Source organism: Antedon bifida, chromosome 3 (assembly GCF_963402885.1).
Source record: "Antedon bifida chromosome 3, ecAntBifi1.1, whole genome shotgun sequence".
NCBI classification, from domain to species: Eukaryota; Metazoa; Echinodermata; class Crinoidea; order Comatulida; family Antedonidae; genus Antedon; species Antedon bifida.
The window spans coordinates 1,165,958-1,185,680 of NC_136228.1; the positions used below are offsets into that span (position 1 = coordinate 1,165,958).

At 32.6% G+C, this 19,723-nt stretch overlaps 1 protein-coding gene across 1 annotated transcript in view; it reads left to right on the forward strand.

Moving 5' to 3' along the window:
* The window catches only part of LOC144837720 (uncharacterized), a 56,850-nt gene that overhangs the window by 34,172 nt on the left and 2,955 nt on the right, over window positions 1–19,723 (forward strand). The window contains exons 10-32 of the mRNA XM_078692953.1: window positions 1,905–2,115; window positions 2,338–2,514; window positions 2,942–3,100; window positions 3,565–3,785; window positions 3,899–4,021; window positions 4,682–4,786; window positions 5,564–5,671; window positions 6,164–6,280; window positions 6,912–7,073; window positions 8,271–8,391; window positions 8,988–12,378; window positions 12,796–12,923; window positions 13,157–13,213; window positions 13,403–13,535; window positions 13,708–13,832; window positions 14,815–14,978; window positions 15,102–15,357; window positions 15,995–16,176; window positions 16,603–16,728; window positions 16,907–18,412; window positions 18,555–18,695; window positions 18,943–19,137; window positions 19,604–19,706. Coding sequence (XP_078549079.1) covers window positions 1,905–2,115; window positions 2,338–2,514; window positions 2,942–3,100; window positions 3,565–3,785; window positions 3,899–4,021; window positions 4,682–4,786; window positions 5,564–5,671; window positions 6,164–6,280; window positions 6,912–7,073; window positions 8,271–8,391; window positions 8,988–12,378; window positions 12,796–12,923; window positions 13,157–13,213; window positions 13,403–13,535; window positions 13,708–13,832; window positions 14,815–14,978; window positions 15,102–15,357; window positions 15,995–16,176; window positions 16,603–16,728; window positions 16,907–18,412; window positions 18,555–18,695; window positions 18,943–19,137; window positions 19,604–19,706 — 8,011 coding nt within the window. The remainder of the gene's footprint in view (window positions 1–1,904; window positions 2,116–2,337; window positions 2,515–2,941; window positions 3,101–3,564; window positions 3,786–3,898; window positions 4,022–4,681; window positions 4,787–5,563; window positions 5,672–6,163; window positions 6,281–6,911; window positions 7,074–8,270; window positions 8,392–8,987; window positions 12,379–12,795; window positions 12,924–13,156; window positions 13,214–13,402; window positions 13,536–13,707; window positions 13,833–14,814; window positions 14,979–15,101; window positions 15,358–15,994; window positions 16,177–16,602; window positions 16,729–16,906; window positions 18,413–18,554; window positions 18,696–18,942; window positions 19,138–19,603; window positions 19,707–19,723) is intronic.

A 19,723-nucleotide genomic window follows, 5' to 3' on the forward strand; every position in this document is an offset into this window, starting at 1 on the left:
ACAGGAGAAGTTTTTAAAGCATATATTACTTAAAGTAAGTGATTTGTGTCCTGTAAAATTATGTTCTATGGAAATTCTATTTAAAAATAGCGATGAAATCAACATACGAATTGATACAGAAATATTTATCAAGTTTTCACAGACGAAATCATTTAGTGAAATTTAAAAGAGAAGCAATGTAATCTATAAATGAAATGTACCATTAGGTTGATTTCATTTGACTTTAATGTTGAGTTTCAAAAACTAGATCTTAATTTAATCTAATAGTTTAGGCTATTTACGTTACTAGACTAAAAAAATATAAGCAGCATTTCAAATATATAGCAGTTTTGTCGTTTTAAAGTAACCAGATTTGAAATTAAACCATAGAACGGAAGGTTTATAAAGCATTTAATTCCTTCACGAACACATTAACTGTTTCTTTGTATTGAATTTCTATTTCATTATTGTAAAACAAATCTTTTCCCTAGAAATCTAGATATATATTACGGTAAATGCAGAATTCTGAAAACTGTTTATTTTGCGGACCAAAATCCTGAGAATAATCCGCGGCAATACTGTATATCATTAAAAGTCTGTTTAACTATAAATAATATTTTTTTTTTTTAGTTGAACAACCTTTGGGTATGATGTATACTATGATAGTTACAAATTTATGAAAATATATATTAAAATTGTGCATTAAAATGACCTTGAAAATTGTAAATTGTCTGAAATATCATACAAGCTATAACTGTAATAACAACAGGAGGAATTAATTTCAAATTTATAACGATACGGTCAGGAACTCACTTGTCAATTAACAAGTCACAAAATATCAGAAATTAAAATTGTCATTTTCTTGACTGTAATTTGTACTGATTATAAGTAAAGCCTCATGCCACGGTCAGTTGCATTACTTTTAATCTTTGTATTATAATATTATAAACCAAAAATTCAATGTCAGTTAGAAAATGATTATCTCTCTTTAGAGTATAATTTATTTTATTCATTTTTATATTTTATGGGAATTAAGTTTAATAGTCAAGAAAACATAATGGAGGAAATCAGGATAATATTATTAAAAATTATTTAATTAAATTATTTCTTCAATCCTGGTATTTATTAAATTGTTAAATGTTATATGGTAAATAAAATATACTTATGTTTTTTAATAAATAAATAAACAGAATAATGAATCATACTAACTACTATATATAAATGATAATAATAAATCCAAAGGCAAATTACTGAAAATAATGACAATGCTGTGGGTATCAGTGGCTAGATCTCAATGGGAATACAAAATAAATAAGCAAAAAGCTAAATCAAAATGATAAATAAAACAGCCAGAAAAAGTAGCAGATCTTTCAGGCAACACTAGACCTTCATCAGTGCAAGTGATATGATTATAAATACCACAGCATTAAAATGAGATTATTTTGCAAAACAAAGTTTAGTGAATTAAAAAAAAATCCAAAATGCTAGAAAAGGAAAGTTATCAGCTCTTAATATGCTTGGTCACATCAACAGGGTCAAGTTTTGGGAAGTGGCTTCACATTCGAGGACCAACACATTGTGGGTTACCTAAACCTGTATTATTATTTCAGCTTATAGTACATCAATCCTCTTCTTCAACTCATATCGTCCCATTACTGGGCAAAGGCCTCTCCCCACTGGTGCCAGTTCTTTCTGTCTTTTGTAAATCTTGGTCTGACAAGCTCATCGCTCCATCTCGAATAAGGTCTACCCCTCTTTCTTTTCCCATATAATGATTGCCACTCCGTTGTTAATTGTGTCCATCTACCATCATGTTTCCTTCCTAGATGCCCTGTCCACCTCCATTTGTACATTGTGCTGTCTTTACTGCATCATTCACTATTGTTTGAACTTTAGTAGTATATATAATTGTTCTATTCTAACAGGAACCTGCAAGTCCAACTGTGGAACCAAAACTGAAAAAGACTCAAAGTTTGCGAAACAAGGAAGTTTCAAAAAGCCGAAAACAGCGGGCATTAACGGAAGGAGATATGACCAATCCAATGTCAGCTCAGAAATTGAGAAATGACCTTGAAGAGTTTAGTAAAAATCGTAACACAATGAGCTCCGATGTGCAGAGTAACTGTTCCCTTTCAGGTAATTATGGTGATTATTTTTAAATGCTGCTTTACACTTTTTTTCCCAAAATTTTCTAAACTTTTGGGCTAGACCAACATCATTTATAAAAAAAGAACATGAATATCAGTCCAAATTGCCCTTTGAAATTCTTTTCATTAGTAATAATTTCTCATAATGATGTCACAACTGGTAAATGCCAATTTGTACATATTCTATAACAAACTAATTTATTTATGTTAGAATTAAGTATGGGAAGCATGGACCAGTTGGATGATGTTTTACCAATGTTTGGTCATGGTTCGGCACATCGGAAGAGCTCCCTCTTTAATTCTCAGAGCAGACGCGGAAGTCGAAGACAATCGGTGGAAAGCAGCAAAAGCCTTCAGTTAAATGCTGCAACATCACTTTCATTCCAAGGTAAGAAGAAGCAGCAGTTTGAGCATGTTTGAGCATGAACTACCTGTGATCAAATACTTGTTAATGTTACATCAAAAGGCAAATTACTGAGATTGAAATTGCTGTGGTTATCAGCACCTGGATCCCAATACAAATAAGATGGTCATATATCTGAGAATGCATATATTTCCAACTCATTTTACATAAAAAAGCCGAAGAACTTTGTCAAATCACAGACTAAGGTTACAAATAAGGGGCTACAACTAGCAAAAAAAATACTCCTAGCAACCACTAACATCTAGTCATTGCCAGTTGAAGATTTGTTGAAAACAAATCGAAACGTCACACACATACATATTCATGAATGGTTTAACGTAAAGAATTAGATACAGATAGATATTATAAAAACCATCAAGTATTTCTCTTTTCTTTTTCTATAAAAAAACAGATTTTGTTGAATTATATAAATCCTTCAGTCTTCGCTGCCGAAAAGATTTAAAGGAAATATTCATAGAATTTGCTATCCCAATAACTTCCATAAAGGAACCAGAAGATACTAATGGAACAACTACAACTCCAAGCCTGGCTGATTTTAGACAAGTTTTAAGTAAGTTTTATTTTACAGTAGAACCTCGCCATTGGTACACTATTCAGAGGACACACCTATTCAGGGGACACCCCATATTCAAGGAAACACCTATTTAGGGAAACACCTATTTAGGGAAACCCCATATATTCAGGGAACACACCTATTGAGCTTATTTAGGAAACACATTACCATGAAATTATTTAGAGGACATCCCTATTAAGGGGACACTTGTTGGGTCTCAAAGGTGTCCCTTTATAGAGCTTCTACTCTACCAACTGATACAGTCACCAATTACAATCTACAATTCCATATGCATATAGTGTACATATATAAATGTGCAAGAGAAAGATGTCACAACCAAGATTTGAACCTGGAATCTTCTGCTTGATATGCAGACATTCTGCCATTAGACCACTGGGGCTTTCATGGTATGAGTCAATCCCCATTGGATATATTATCTTCATTTGAATTGTATTTTTTAGTTAATAAAGACGCGTCATTGACGAGAAACATGATAATTGACACATATCATGATGGAAACAAACGTATTCTTGACGCCATAGCAGCATCAAGCGTTCCATCAAATAATGCTGGCGTAGAGAGCATCACGACTTGTGTGGTTGGTGTGAAACAACTTAGTCAATTTGTGAAGAAGAAACAGTTTGAAGAATTATCTTATGAAGAGCTAAATCAACTTATTCAGGTATATAATAATTGTTATTGCACAGTTATAGTTATAATATAGTCTAAATTTATTATTATAAAAGTTTTGTATAAATAAATATATTAAATAAGTTTAAATAAATGTTTTTTTAGCGACACGAGCCATCTCCGTCATTGAGAAAGTTAAAGTGTATGTCCTTTGAAGGTTTCGCCAGATTTCTAATGGATAAACAGAGTTTTGCTTTTAGCAACGAGGAAATAAGCATGAAATTACAGGTAAAGATTAACATACTAATACCATTCAGATCTAGCACGATCTATTACAGAAAGTATAAATGTCATCAGGTGTAATGAAGTTTTTTGTATACAAAGTTGAGCAGTTGAAATTAATTAGCAGTTTACCCGATGCGGTGACCATTTTTTTTAAAGGGGTCCATTATTTCCACAAAGGGGGTATAATCATCATGAGTTAATTGTACAGTATTTACCATAACTTCCACGACTAGTTTGTAAGAGAAAAAAATATTAGGGGAGGGGAAGGGTGGGGGAAGTTGGGTTTCTGTACCCTCTAATAACCATTGGCTACTGAATTGGTTGATTAAATGATTTTAATTTAGTTGTTAAAAGATTATTTATTACAGTGTTATTGTAGACCAATCTCTTTCGCGGGCCACAGGGTTTTCAAAGTCCTCTGTGAAAAAGTGGTCAGGTTTGAAACCTATCAACCGTACTGGTGGATATGGTGTTGTACCACCTTTGACTCAAATACTCAGTGTGTCATTTTATACCCTGAGCCCCCTCTATTTCAAAATCCTGGTGTCGCCCCTGCAGTATCTGTAGATCCTGATACAGTTTGTTTCTTGATGGGAACTTTAACTAATAGGTCATGTTCATTTATTCTAATTGTTGCAATGTATTAAAATAATCTATTGATAGGACATGAATCATCCTCTTAGCCACTACTACATCAAGTCTTCGCATAATACCTACCTGACAGGGCATCAACTAAGAGGTGAATCTTCATCTGAACTATACTCGCAGGTGAGTACCCTTAGAAATAAATGAGATTAAAACATACCTTTGCAGTAGAGTTTATTTATGTTCACAAGTTAATCCTATTTAACACATTAATACTGTGCTATGCAAATGTTCTCAATAGGCAGCATTTCATATGGTCTGGAAAGATATCTGAAAATAGAAATAAAAAAGGTTAAAGATGTATTGTCCCTTTGACTAATTCCAAAAAAAAAAAAAAAAGATTTCGAAAAAAAGTGGGTCATCTTGAAGTATCATAATAGTTATTAACTTTCACCAAAAATTAGTCGAAAACAAAATCATTTAACTGAAATACAGATTTTTTTTGTTCAACAAATAACTTTGACTTCCAGGTCAAAACATATCTCACAACACAACAACAATCCTAATTAGCATCATGCATAATGCATACTCATGGTTTGAAATCTTTGTTTACTTTCGCTTGCGACGATTTTCCAGAAGAAATGTAATCAAATTAATTACGTAAACTTGTTTTTGGCTCGAATTTTCGACTTAAAGTGAATAACTTTAATATTACTTTGATATGGCCAATTTAAATTTATAATATTTTGACCTTCATTTTTTTTGTGTTTCAAGGGACAATACATCTTTAATTTCCTTAAAAACTACAAACTACCACAAAAAAACTCTACCTATACTCAAAGGACATTATCTGCTCAAAAGGAATATTACCTAGCCAAACATCGATTACATTACGTCTGGTTAAACTGTGTATAGGTGTCATTGGTGAAAAAAAGTTTAATCATAAGATGTCATTTTCAGATTTTGTTAACAGGTTGCAGATGTGTGGAGCTAGATTGCTGGGACGGTGATGATGGTTATCCTCTTATATACCATGGTCATACACTTACATCAAAAATAAGTTTTAAGGTATGAACAATACAAATAAAAAACGTTTAATATTATATCCTGGACCTATAAATTTATAGATCCATGATGATGAAACATCCAATCCCCAATGGGAAACAAACTCATGTTTTCTAAGTAATTTAAGGATTTGTTGATTAGATAAAGTTTCACCGACTGTCATATAATTTAATTCAAAGACATTTATTTCCATCAGCTACAGTAATTTAGTTCACTTAGGTTGACACTGGTCTCCCCAAGTTCATTTTTGTTCATTTTTTTGTTATGTAAATATTGAAAAGGAACAAGCAAACAAATGAAACAATTAGTATAAAAAAAGCAAATTAAAATGAAAAATAAAAAAATGAATAATAGAAAAAAATACAATAAATAACAAATAAAGATAATACCAGTAGATAATAATTATAATAAATAAAGTAAATTAATGAGGAGATAAATATACAGCTGAATAAAAAAAATCAAATGACATAATCTTAAATATATTGTTTATACTAGGATGTTGTCATAGCTATTAACAGAGCAGCATTTATTACGTCTGACTACCCAGTCATCTTGTCGCTAGAGAATCATTGCTCTCTACCTCAACAGGCTAAAATGGCATCAATCTTCAAGGTAAATGTACTGTAACTATTTATTATAGTCTTAAAAAGACTAATGTTGCCCATAATATCGAACTAATCATCATTGAAAGCAGGATGTTATAAATTAAACATGTTCAAGATAGCTGGGTACTATGTTATAGCATGTACTTTTACTTTTACACTCTAAAGCCCCTTTAACACAGAGATTGCAGCAATACTGCAGTAAGCACATTTGTGTTAAGCTCTGTCTACATTATCAAACTAGTTTGATAAAAAAAGTGTGATGTGCCCAAATATGGTAGTGATATGACATCATCGTGTCCATCACATTTTTTTTTCACATAAAGTTTGATAGTGTAGACAGAGCTTTATTGTCTGTCTAGACATCTTCACACAGAAGGTAATGTTACAGTAATTTCACCTTTTCCTGTGTGAAAGGGTCCCAAGGTTTGCATAATGCTTTGCTGCAAAAGAGTGTACACCTTGCATATATAAGACCACAACAGTAAAATTGGCCTAGAGGTGGTCTAATTGGATCCTTTCACACACGTAACTGTAAGTCGCCACTTTTTCAAATATGATTTGGTTGTTTTTTTTAAATTTCTATCTAGCAATGCAAGTTCAACACATTTTCAAAATCATTTTTATTTGTATTTTTACAGGAAGTTTTTGGTGACAAGTTAGTGATGGACTTTATTTGTGATTCGGATTACTATGGCAACCCTACTCTACCTTCACCTGAAGATTTGAAACACAAAATAATAATCAAAAACAAGAAATTGAAAGCACTAGTAACACCTGGTCCAGATGGTTTAAAGCAACAGGTAATATTTCTAATACTGTATGTGAGAAGCATGGGTTCAAGACCTGTCTGCGCTTGAATCCTTAAGCAAGATACTTTAAGACCAATTTACACATACGAACAGTACCTTGTCCAACGTAGAATCTGTGTCCATCCTGAACAGGTTTCCTGTAAACTGCCCATCTGCTCCGCCTTTTGTGTAAATGGCCATAAGAAATATATAGATTCTATATTTTTGTTTCTGGTTACCCCTTATCGTTACCGTGTAAATTGTTCTACATTGCACATATGCACTGAAAAGAGTATGGGATAATCTCTTGGAGGTCATCCAGTATTTACAAAAATGTTTCAACCGAAACCCTGCACATTTACTTTATTTTCAGAATTCTCCTGAAATGCCCTTGATTTTATAAACTTTAAATAATCTATCAAAGCCATGTTATTTCAATAGATCTTTAGCTAAGTGTCGTTTAAAGTATTTAAAGTCTAACAAATAATTCAAATTCAGACAAAATGTAGAAAACACTTTTACAAGTCATAAATTTGTATTTGCACCACCCACGTATTGAACTGTCACAGATTAAACTGCAATGATATCGTCAAAAACAAGTTGTTGTTATTTTAAATGAAAACTGATCTTTATGGAATAAAATGGAATGTAAATTTGAAGTGCATATCATAACCGACACACTATGGGGATGTAAAATAATCATACAGATTATTCTTCAATGTATTATTTTTCATGTATTGTTTTTCACATTCAATATCTTTAGTTCAATACGTGGGCGAAAAACCTTCATCGCAAATCAAAATGTATGAGAATTTTTAAATGTTTCTATCTTCTAAAGTCAACTACAATCACACAAGCCATTAAACACAAGATTGTTATTCATTCGTTATTTAAAAACAAAACGTAAAAAAAAAATAGCTTTTCATCAGGGAGCTAAGTTAATTTTTTAGTTTAAAAACAATTTATTAGCATGTTGATGGAATACCTGCTGATACCTTGCACTTGAATTTAACCCTATCCATCAGCACAATTGGTGGTATAGAGGTATGAATACCAGGCTAGTAATCTAAATGTCTACCTGAGAATTACTTATATTTTTTTTCGAAAGTCCTTTCAAGATACTGAACATTCAGTACAATTATTCAGAGTAAGGAAAATCTGACTCATATAAAAAGATAAAATTGCATTTTAACTTGTTTTTCTTCATAGCCACGATTTGGTGAATACAAAGAAAATCAACATGAGAATGACTCACCATCCGCATCAAGGAGAAGATTCAACAACGACTCTGAACAGCCAGATACTGATGATGATATTCTAAGTAGAAAAGGTAATCTATATTGATGATAAACATCCAAAGTACATAATACGAGTATAAGAAAGCCTCTATATGCACTTCACATTACAATAAAGCATATTCTGTATTATTGAACTAAGTGGCCAACAACAATAATATTGCTTAGTTTAAAAGTTTATCTGTGTTGGTATATATTTTTATTTATTTATTTTTTTTAACTAATTATTTCCACAAATAATTCCAAATACCTGAAAATTTTGGTTGATAAACCTTCAAATCTTGGACCGGAAACTGTAGTAGTTTCAGCATTGTGTGAAGGAGGCCATGTATATCAGAGTAAATGAACAATTGCTCAACAGAGACATGGTCGCCACGGACTAATGCTAGTATTAGGCTAGTCCATAAGGTCACTGATATCGACTAAGGTTTAAATGCATCAACCAAAAAGGTTTGATTTTGGAAATCACAAAACTATTTTTAGAATCATACTGTCCACTTAATTACTGTATCCTTCTCTTTATGAAAAGGGATCTCTTTGTACAAGAATTGATAATTATAACATTAATAATTGACAACTACAATATAGCATTTGATAATGATGATGTGTATTAATTATTATCTTTATACAGGAATATTTGATAGTCCTGATATGGGCCGTAAATTTGACACTTCTGACTCAGAGAATTTAAGTCTTGCAGAAGAAAACAAAATTCCACCAATGGTTGTAAATGATGATGGGATCTTTGTGGAATCCAGGAACAAAAATAATAGTAATGATAATGATGAAACTCCTGGGTTAATGCAACCACATTTTGATGATACTCAAAATGGTACTGGACCTAAGCTTATTAAAACTTATCCAGAAAAAATGGAACATGAAGCTAAAGTGACAAGATCTTCTACTGAAAATAAAATGGATGTACATGCAAATGACAGTAATGAAATGCGGGATGAAATATCTAGTAAAAACAATGAGAGTAATGGTGAATCTAAGAATAAACCTGATGATGACAAAGATATCTTACTTGTAGAAAACTCAGAAAGTTTTGCATCCGAAAGTAAATTTAATGATGTCAATTGGGTCTCTGATGATCTTAACATAGAAGGTTCACGCATTAAGAATTCTCCAGATGTAGGAATAGTTGATGGTGCACCAAAATCTACAAATGAAGATGCAAAAATTATAACTGATAACAATTATAAAGATCAGGAAAGACCTAATACATGTAATGGTGAAATTAATGTTACATCCAATTCAAATTATTCTATAGATTCACCAACCACAGAAATCAATTCCAAAATTACAAACGATGAAGATTTGGACAGTAAAACATTTGATGAAAAGCCTATTGAAATCATAGAAGATGTTCATACCGCTGCTAAAGAGGATTCCAGTTTTTCAACACCATCAGAGTATCTTAAAAACTTAGTTAGTGATAATGAAATTCCTGATAACATTGTTACAACAGTTAAACCAGATTTTGGAAATAAAGTTGCTGACACACTAATTGAAAGTAGTTCACCTAAATGTAATGGTAGCCAAAGTAAAGACAAAGAAAGCAGTACAATATCTGTCAATTTCGAGAAAATATCTCCAACATCTCAACATATCTCTAGCAAAGAGACAAACGGTTGTACAAATATTACAGAATCCATTCCAGCAACTTCTGAATTTTCAGTAGAAGTAAAACCAAACACCGGCATTATTTTAGAATTAAACATTGCTAACAGTGAAAAACAGGAACTATCAACTAAAGACGAAAGCTCTATTTTGAATGTTCAGATTGGAGGTTCTGCCGAGTTCATTACTTATAATGGTTGTGCAAAAGACACACCAACAGATTGTGAACAAGTGACAGATCAGAGTCCAAAACTAGATGGTCCTGAAGGAACAAATCCAATGTCTTTACTATTAGAAATTGTTGAATCAACAAATGAAAAAGAAAATGAAATAGAAAAACAAGAAATTAACTTTGATATGGAAACCTTTTCGGCAAATCCAGATTGTGAAGTTTCAGATACATTATCAGATTCTAATGCTGAGAAATCTTGTGATGAAATTGAGAATGGTATTTCACTAAATGATTCAGATTCTATTACAGAAACATTTTCCGAAGAAGAAGAAGAAATAATTGATACCAGTGTTTCCTCAGATGTCCGTGTAGGAGCTTCAGCTCCGCTGGCTGCATTCACTGAAGACGATGAAATTGAAACAGATTGTAAATTAAGTGATCTCCCTTTTGGAGCTCCAGCTCCGCTTGCTGCATTCACAGAAGATGATGAAATTGAAACAGGTTGTAAATTAAATGAACAATCAATGAAAGAAAATGATGTTAGGATATTTGTGTTGACGAAGATAAAAGAAAGTAAGGAGACAAAAGAAAAGAAAAACAGCTGTAGAAACGAAGATACAGAAAATAGTTGTGATGTGATGAAAGACAAGCCGGAAGATACGCCAATAGAAACACATCCCAACATTGAAGCATCAGAATTGCCTTCACCTTCTGAAAGGAATGTAAGGATTTTGAAACCTAAAGATGGTGACCAAATAACAGCAATTAAGAAATCAATTTTGAATGACGAAAATAAAATGATTGAAAAACCAGAAGAGAATGAGGACAATTTGGAAGACAAAGCCAGTACAACTGTTACCACAAACTCTTATATTAGCAAAATTGAAGTCCGGTTAAAAGGCACTCCAAAGGAAACAGAAAAATTGTCTGCAAACTCAGCTTCTATGGAAGTGGAACAGATGAAGTCAGAACATACAAAAGATCTAGAAGGTTGTATAACAGAAACAGAAAAAGCAATTATAAATGATGAACAGCAAGATGGAAAAGAGAAATCAAAACATGATAAAGAAAAAGAGATGAAAATTACCTTGACTGCAACAGCTGAATGTCAAGAATCAAAACAGGAACTGGAATTCATATATGAAGCTGTTAAAATAACAGAGAATGAAATGATGCCAACTTCATTGGAAAATGGAGTTTTAACTGAATCTAAAATTAGCAACGAAAAAGAGCAAGAAGAACGAAAAACCATCTTGACTGCAGCAGATGGACATCAAGAATTAAAACAGGAACTGGAACTTAAATGTGACAATCAGACAGAGGAAAAAATGGGTCCAATTCAATTAACATCATCTTCTGAAATTTTCAATGATGAAATACTGGTCTCACCAAGACTGGCCCCTGAAACATTGAAAGATCAAAGCTATGATGAAAGTGAAACCCAAGAGAACCACGATGGTACGCCATCTGAAATTGACTATACATCAGAAACTATTGATCTCCCTTCACCTGATAATGCTAACAAATCTTGTGATGAAAGTCTAGAAATACAATCTGAAGAATCATCACGGGAAACATCTGACAAACAATTATGTGATGAAATAATTCCAATACAGGATATCTATAAAGAGCAACAAAACAGATTAGAGAAGCCAGAATTTCCAGAAGGAGAAGACAAAGATGACATAAGAATTTGTGAAGACATAACTTCAAGATGGAATGAAGAAATTAATCATTATGTTGATGAAATAATACGATTGGCTGTAAACAAACTTAAGAAAGAAACACAAGCAGAAAATGGGGAAGAATTGCATCTGTTCAAAGATCAGGTAGAAGATATGGATAAGATCAAACAAGCGTATAAACAAGAACAAAGAGAGGACTGCGACAGCAAAGACATGATAGACCATGCACAAGACAATAATTTAAGAATGAGTAATTCCAAAAGAAATTCACTCGTCCTTGATATTGAGAAGGCCGTGCATTATAACGATAAAGATAACAGGAAGAAAGTTGATACTGATGTCAAACGGCCTAAGCAACCTCCAAGCACTCTTTTAGGATCACCATTGCTAGGATCACCATTGCTAGGTAGAAAGAGTCCTAAAGACAGTCCATCAAGAACTAGAAAAACTTTACAGAGGGACAATCTTGACATAGATACACCTGGTCATAAAACACCAAAAGAAGAAGGTTGGTCTAATCCACTGAAGAAAAAGGGTCACAAGTAAGTAACATAATTTGAATTGAAAAATAAAGATACACATGAATATTCATTAAACGGGGATGAATGAGAAAGAGGAAGGACACTGTCTCATGATATCTAAAACACCTGAGTGGGTTCTAGTCATCTGATTGGAGGATTGTGTGTCACATGATATTCATAACTATATACTATATTGAAATTGTACGTGCAATCTTGCTATATGCGGTTCTTTCATGTTACACAGTGTTGTTTGTAACTGGAACATGCAACACAAGGGTAGACTAATTGAAAAATAATTTCATTCGGTAAAGATGAAATGTTATATTTTCATCTTTCACCTCATGAAATTATTTGTACCATTGCACTCATAAACATTCATTATTTGAATACTATTACATTAAAGGCACTGAATTTAAACTGTTTTTTCTTTTTATTTAGAAAAACTGCAAGTGGAGGCTCTACTCAAGACCTGGTTTTCTACTCAAAGCCTGGTGGAAAAGATAAAGTTAAAATTGCTCCAGAGTTGTCACAGTTTGTTATATATTGTCAAGCTGTTAAATTTCCTGGTAAGACAAATTCCTTCCTGCAACCATGATAAAACATTTGTAGAACCATTATATTCGGTACCATCATAGGACTATTTTCAAGATCTTTTTCAAGATCTATGATGGTACCGAAACGTTGATCTCGGTTTTATCATTAAATTTTGTATTGAAATTATATAGTAAACGTCTTTTAATTCGTACTATGTGGTATATTAAGAATTTAAGTTAAGTTAATTAATCTATTTATATTTTAGGATTCAGTGAGAAGGACAAAAGAAAAAAAGCTGATCAAAATGATGGAATAGAATCTGGTAACCAATCATTTAAATTTTTTCTAAAAATGAACAAAAGATAAAATGGAAAAATCATTAAATCGATTGTTGTGTCAATGTAGGTTATTCAATAACTTGTTTCTGTCGAAAATGATCTATTGTGAAAGTGTAAACAATTTGTATAGTATAGAATGCAATATATAATTATGTTTTTTTTTATATAACCAGATGATGAGGAGGATCTGATAGATGGTAAAATTCCAGCAGATAAAGTTGGTACTTCTAAATGCTACCAGATTTCTTCACTAAATGAGGGCACAATGAAAAAAACTGCCAAGAAATTCTCCAAAAGTCTAATGGAATATCCTTTGCTAGAATCGACAATAAAATCAAGTCCAGTCAATGCATTTATATATTGAAAACTTGTTTTCAATAATACACCTTTATTTTTCCACCATTTCGTTGATATTATCAATACATAATTATGTAGAATTAGAGAATATAAAATAATCAAATTCCTTAACACTTTGCACGCATACTGAAAGACAACTAATACGTACCTATCCTGGTGGAATGCGTATGGACTCATCCAACTACAGCCCAATAATGGCGTGGGCATGTGGAATACAACTAGTAGCTCTGAACTATCAAACTGAAGGTAAAACAAGTTTTATTATTTGCTGTCATCTGATTTCTCTAAACCAAACAAGCGTTAAAAATGATAACTCAAAGAACTTGATCACACTGAGAAAATTTTGTCTCTTAAAGGCCAGGTGCGGGCAAAAAATTTCTATTGATCATACATTCCAACAATTATCTATCTATAGTTTCCCCTCCTATGTTTCATAATTTTTGGGATTTTATTTGTGTTACACGAGCTTGTTGAAAATAAGCACTTTCTTATCAGTGGGGGGATAGTTCAAATTACACAGTAAAATCTCTATTCTTTTGTACACACATTTTGTAAATAGAGAGGCATTTTAAAAAGCCTTGAAAAATAAACGGTGTGGTAAAAAATGTTATCAGATGACTAAATATAGGTAATATAACTTGAATATTACATTTCTGGTATTTTTTATTCAACTTCAGATTTTTATTTTCATGCTATAGCAAAAATTATCCACCGTATATCCACCATCTTTTTTCACCTTCTAGGGAGTCACCAGACATGTTATTACATTAGGTTAACTACCTAACTACTGAAAAAAAGTCTTCCTGGTTTTTATGGAAGAATTTTGCCAAATTTTGTATTTGACCATATTAAGGGAAATTCATGTTTTTTCATCTTGATTTCTGTTACAAATATTTGATTTATGTACAATTAACCAAATATTATATTTAAAATTCATGCCTGTACCTGAGCTTTAAGCTCGGTCTAAACATGGATAAATTCTCTGTCTACATATCACACTTTATGTGACAAAAAAAAATGATGTGCTCACATATGGACATATTACATATCATATCATATCCATATCATAACATATTTGGGCACATCACACTTTTTTTGTAAAACTAGTTTGATAGTGTAGACAGAGATTTACAAAATGTTCAATATCAAATAATGTCAACCTACAGTACATATACCCTGCCTGCACTTTACTCTGCACTTTAAATAAAACTTACCTTTCACTTTTCAGACAGCAACATGATCTTAAATTACACCTTGTTTGAGCAGGGAGGAGGAAGTGGATATCTTCTTAAACCAGACTTTCTGTGGGATAAAGCACACCCAATGTTTAAAAACTACAATCCTAATGAAAAAGACGTCGACGATTTCAGTAAAAAATCACTCAAAATTACGGTAAACATGAACAAAAGCAATTTTATACAGAGTGCACTAGAGTAGTTTTAGTTTCATCTACCTTTGTTGGCTTAAAGTTGTTGATTGATAGTTTAAAATGTATTTAACCCTCTTAATTTACAGGTGATATCTGGTCAGAATGTTTGTCCAAAAAACCCATCTGGTAGCCCTCTGGTAGAGGTGGAAATCCTAGGTATACCTGCAGATTGTGCCAAGTCCAAAACAAAATCAGTTTCCCACAACCAGCTTAACCCAATGTGGATGGAAACATTCACGTTTAATGTCAGATTTGAGGAGATGGCCTTTGTGAGGTTTGCTGTTACTGATGGAGGGAGTATAGCAACTCAACGGTATATACCACTTATGCACTTAAAACCAGGTAGAGTTTATTTGTTACGATTATAGAAAGAAAATCAATGAATTATAAAACACATTTCAGATCTGTAATCCAATGTAGGCTGAACTCCAGAAAAAACCTGACTTATGTTTGAGTGGAGTTGTGGCTTGGTGGTTATGATGCTTGGCTACCACTCCAAGGATCCTGGATTCAAGTCCCATCACATGTCAGGATTTTTTTTATGGACAAAATTACAACTCCACTCCCAAAGACTTGTAATAAGACTTTGTTTATGTAGAGCATCTTGTGTATATGTTTGTCTTGTGAACATCTGAGGCTCCCTAACGATCAGCAATTGCTGGATGGATCACCCTCATTAAATATGGTCCCAAAAAAAAGTACCCTTTTCACTACATAAATTGTTACAATACAACTTGTACAAATTTATTACACGTTTTTGGTCAGTTTAATACCAGGGCAATACACGCGCGCTCAGTAACAACTCAAAACATCTCGGAACAAAAAAACAGGCCTCTCATTGGTGTTTTTCATTTCACATTTCATTGTGAAATCTCTTGAGATTTTCCACAAAATTGTCTTCACACTATGCAAACTTGGTTACAACTTGTTACAAGTTATTAGATGCTTAAATACATCATACTATATATTAATCTTTTAGGTTATCGACATATTAGATTGCGTTCTGCACAAAACATGCCATCGGAACTATCAATGTTGTTCATCCACTCACAGCTTACCATGCAAGAAGAGGAAGGCAGCACAGCTAGGGGTGATAAGCTTCTCAAGCTCTTATATTTCTACATAGGACTCGACTGTGATGAAAACATGGTTTATCATAAGGTATACTTATATTATTATACAATAATTTATAAATAAATGAGAATTGATTGAGAGACTTGGTTATATAATCTACATTTTTAAGGCGTACATATCAATTAATAAATTAAGTTGTAACTTTTAAAGTTTACTGTTCCATAAAGATTTGTATTTTGTTTTTTGTTTTGTTTTTGCAAAGTTTTTTAATACTCAAACAGTGTAGTTAGTCAGCTGTTAGGATAATCCTAGAAATGCATCTGTATTTGAATACCGGTGAAAGTTTGTATAACTAAATGCACCATGTAATAAAGCCTCACATTGATTATGGGAAAAACATTTTAAATCATCTTTATTCATAAAGATTAATGGTTCATTTATAGGTCAGAGTCTCAGATTTAACCAAATCAAAATAAAATATCCCAGTTAACTCTTTAATTAATTTTGTTACAGATTATAAATGATGCTGAAGAGGAACAAGAGTTGGTGCAGATTATGGTACATAGTGTTCTTCCCTCCGAGATAAGTTCCATGCTTAAGGTCAATCATGAAACCAATGTCAGTGAAGTCATAGCACAGGTAAATTATGAATTACCTTTTTTGAAATTTATTATTTATTACATCTGGAGGTTGGAGTGTCAAGGCGGACTAGGGAGTGGTATATATTAAGTTAATACACTACCAGTAGATGGATTTGCTCTCTGATCAACTTTTGGTTGTAGATTTTACGTTGCATCTTTTTATTATTATTTATCAGGCAATGGGAAAAATGAAACTAACCATTGATGACATGGACAAATATATCCTTGTAGAACAAATCTTAAATCAGAAGGCAGCATCATTGTCTTGCATTCAGGGAACAGATTCTATTGAGTTAGATGGCAGCAACGATGTTCTTGAACCTGCAGAAGAAGTTGAAAACATTGTTAGAGATGTTATAGACAGCATGATATCAACAATTATGCAAGAGACAGAGATTACCAATGTGGTTACAGATGATTCTAGTGATGAAGTCTACATCAAAAGAATACTTGATAAGGTTTTAGACAATGTTTTTATGTTGTGTCCAGATCCACAAGAAATACATTCAAATGAGAAGTTGGTGGCGTCAATACTGGATGAAATCAGCCAAGATACAACTGATAATAGTGAAACAATTGTTTCTAACATTATCAATGATATGAAAGATAAAGTTCATTCTTCATTTATTGTTGGAGCTTCAGAGAAAGAAGAATTTTATTTTGAAGGAACACCTGCTGCAGAAGTAAACTATATAAATGAGAAACCCACTAATAATTTATGTGCCAAGTTGCAAGATTTGGAAGTACAAAAAACAGTCGAAACAGCAAATGGCACAATTGAAAATGAAATAACATCTGTTGAAAAAGAGTTGGAATTCAATGTCAGAGATAAGAGATCAATAAGTGTCTTATCAAATGACACAGATGTATCACTAAAGAGTGCAGTTGACAATACATTTGATCACCAAAACTTAGAAACAGCAAACACTGATGTCTTAGTTGATGATACAAGTGGGAGGGTACTTAAAGGCATTGATATCTTAAAAAATACCAATTTTGGTACTAATATCAGCAACAGTGAACACCATGACTCATCTAAATCAGACTCTGATGGATTTGAAACAGCTTCTGAAGGTAGTGATAGCGTGGAAGGGGTTAATAAACAACAGAAAACAGATGAAGCTAGTTTCAAAAGAGAACAAAATCCTGTGGACGTCATAAAAGAGAAAGTAGACGATGTTGAAATTGACAACACTCAGAAAGCAACTTGTGATGAAACTATTAAAGTATTCAAGGAAGAACAGGAAAATGATATTACAGTTCAGGCTACAGTCAAGTGCATTCTTGATTATATTGTAACCAAAGTCATTATCATGAATGAGAATGATGATTATCAAAAAGAACAAGACAACAAACAAAGTGCTATTGACACATATCAGCCGCTTGGTTTAGAAAACTCTATTGTGCCACAACCTTCTGAAATAGAAAATGTTGTAAAGGGAGATGCCATTTTAAATGTAGAAGGTTCATCTGATGCTAAAATGCAGTCATCAGAGACCAAACCAACAGACAACATTCTCGACATTGATGATGCTGAACAGTCTACTGTAAATCTTAGACAAAAAGTAACTGGAAATGAACAGATTATCTCTGAAAGGGAACTCAATCCAGACGAGAAGATTCTTGACATTGTCAAGAAGTGGCAAGGTGGTGAAAGGCTACTTTTAAAGTACCAAGGAAAGGTGAGTCATTTCATCTTTCTAAATACCACTTTCTAAACACAATGCAATGAAATGGAGTAGTACCACTGTTTGATTATTAGATTAAATAAAAACAATTAAAAATAAATAACTAATTACTTATTTGTTTGACATTGATTTATAGGTACATGATTCAGGTGAGCCAAGTGTATTCCCTACAGGTGATGAAACATTCCTAATCTGGGTTCACAATATCTCCAAAAAGAAACCTTACACAGTATTCAAAGCCGATATGGGAAGTCCTGCAATTCATATCATAGCACAGGTATGCACTATTCATGAATAGTTAATGACATTGACACTTTCACTTTTGATGTACACCGCTTTTAAAAAGTAGGAAAAGAAGTGCTCAATAATTTTGAGTATTAACGTAACATTGTTTTGTTAAGATATTAAAGATATGTGATCTACCCTATAGATACAATTTTAAATTACTATTTGTGTTTATGTTACAACATCATAAAATGTTAAATATAATTTAAACCTTACTTTCTATTATTGTCACCTTGTAGGCTCTTGCCAAAGCCCATCGAATAGACAGGAATTTGATGTCTTATGTTCTTGTTGAGGAAGTCTTTAATGTTACTACAAAGAAAAAAATGGAAGAAAAAGCAATGGTTACAATCTTAAATGATGACGAAAATGTATACCGCACTCAGAATAAATGGGCGACACAAGGAAGGTGGTTGATTAAAGAAAGGGAGGAGGTAATATTATTATTATAGACAACTTTATGACGAAACAAGTCCATAGATAAAATTTATATATATATATATAAACACATTAGGCACAGAACATTAATTCTAAACCACCCGGTGATATACTAAAACTCAATTAATTTGAAACGATAAGATGAGGAAATTTGTGAGAATGAAAAAAAGTCGATCCCAACCGAGATTCAAACCCAGAACCTTCTGCTTCAGCTTTATATGCAGATGTCATAACCATTAGACCAGTGGGGCTTTCATAGTATACTGTAGTTCAATTTCGATTGGCTAGCGACTATTTAACATTCTTGGAATGGTATGGCGGAACAGCACTAGTCCATTTATTACATGCTATAATTGTGTTACTAACCACTGTCATAAACTACACGCCTTAATCATACAGCCCTATAAAGTATGAACATGGGGTATCTGCTAAAACTAAAACTGAAATTTCTTTGATCTGCAGGTATTTGAGAAGTATGGTAGCAACCCATTCCGCAAGAAACGTCCAGGAAGTATAAAAAAGAAAACACCAAAGAGTACACCAATAATGACAAGACGGCGTTCAGGTAAATATAGCAAATCA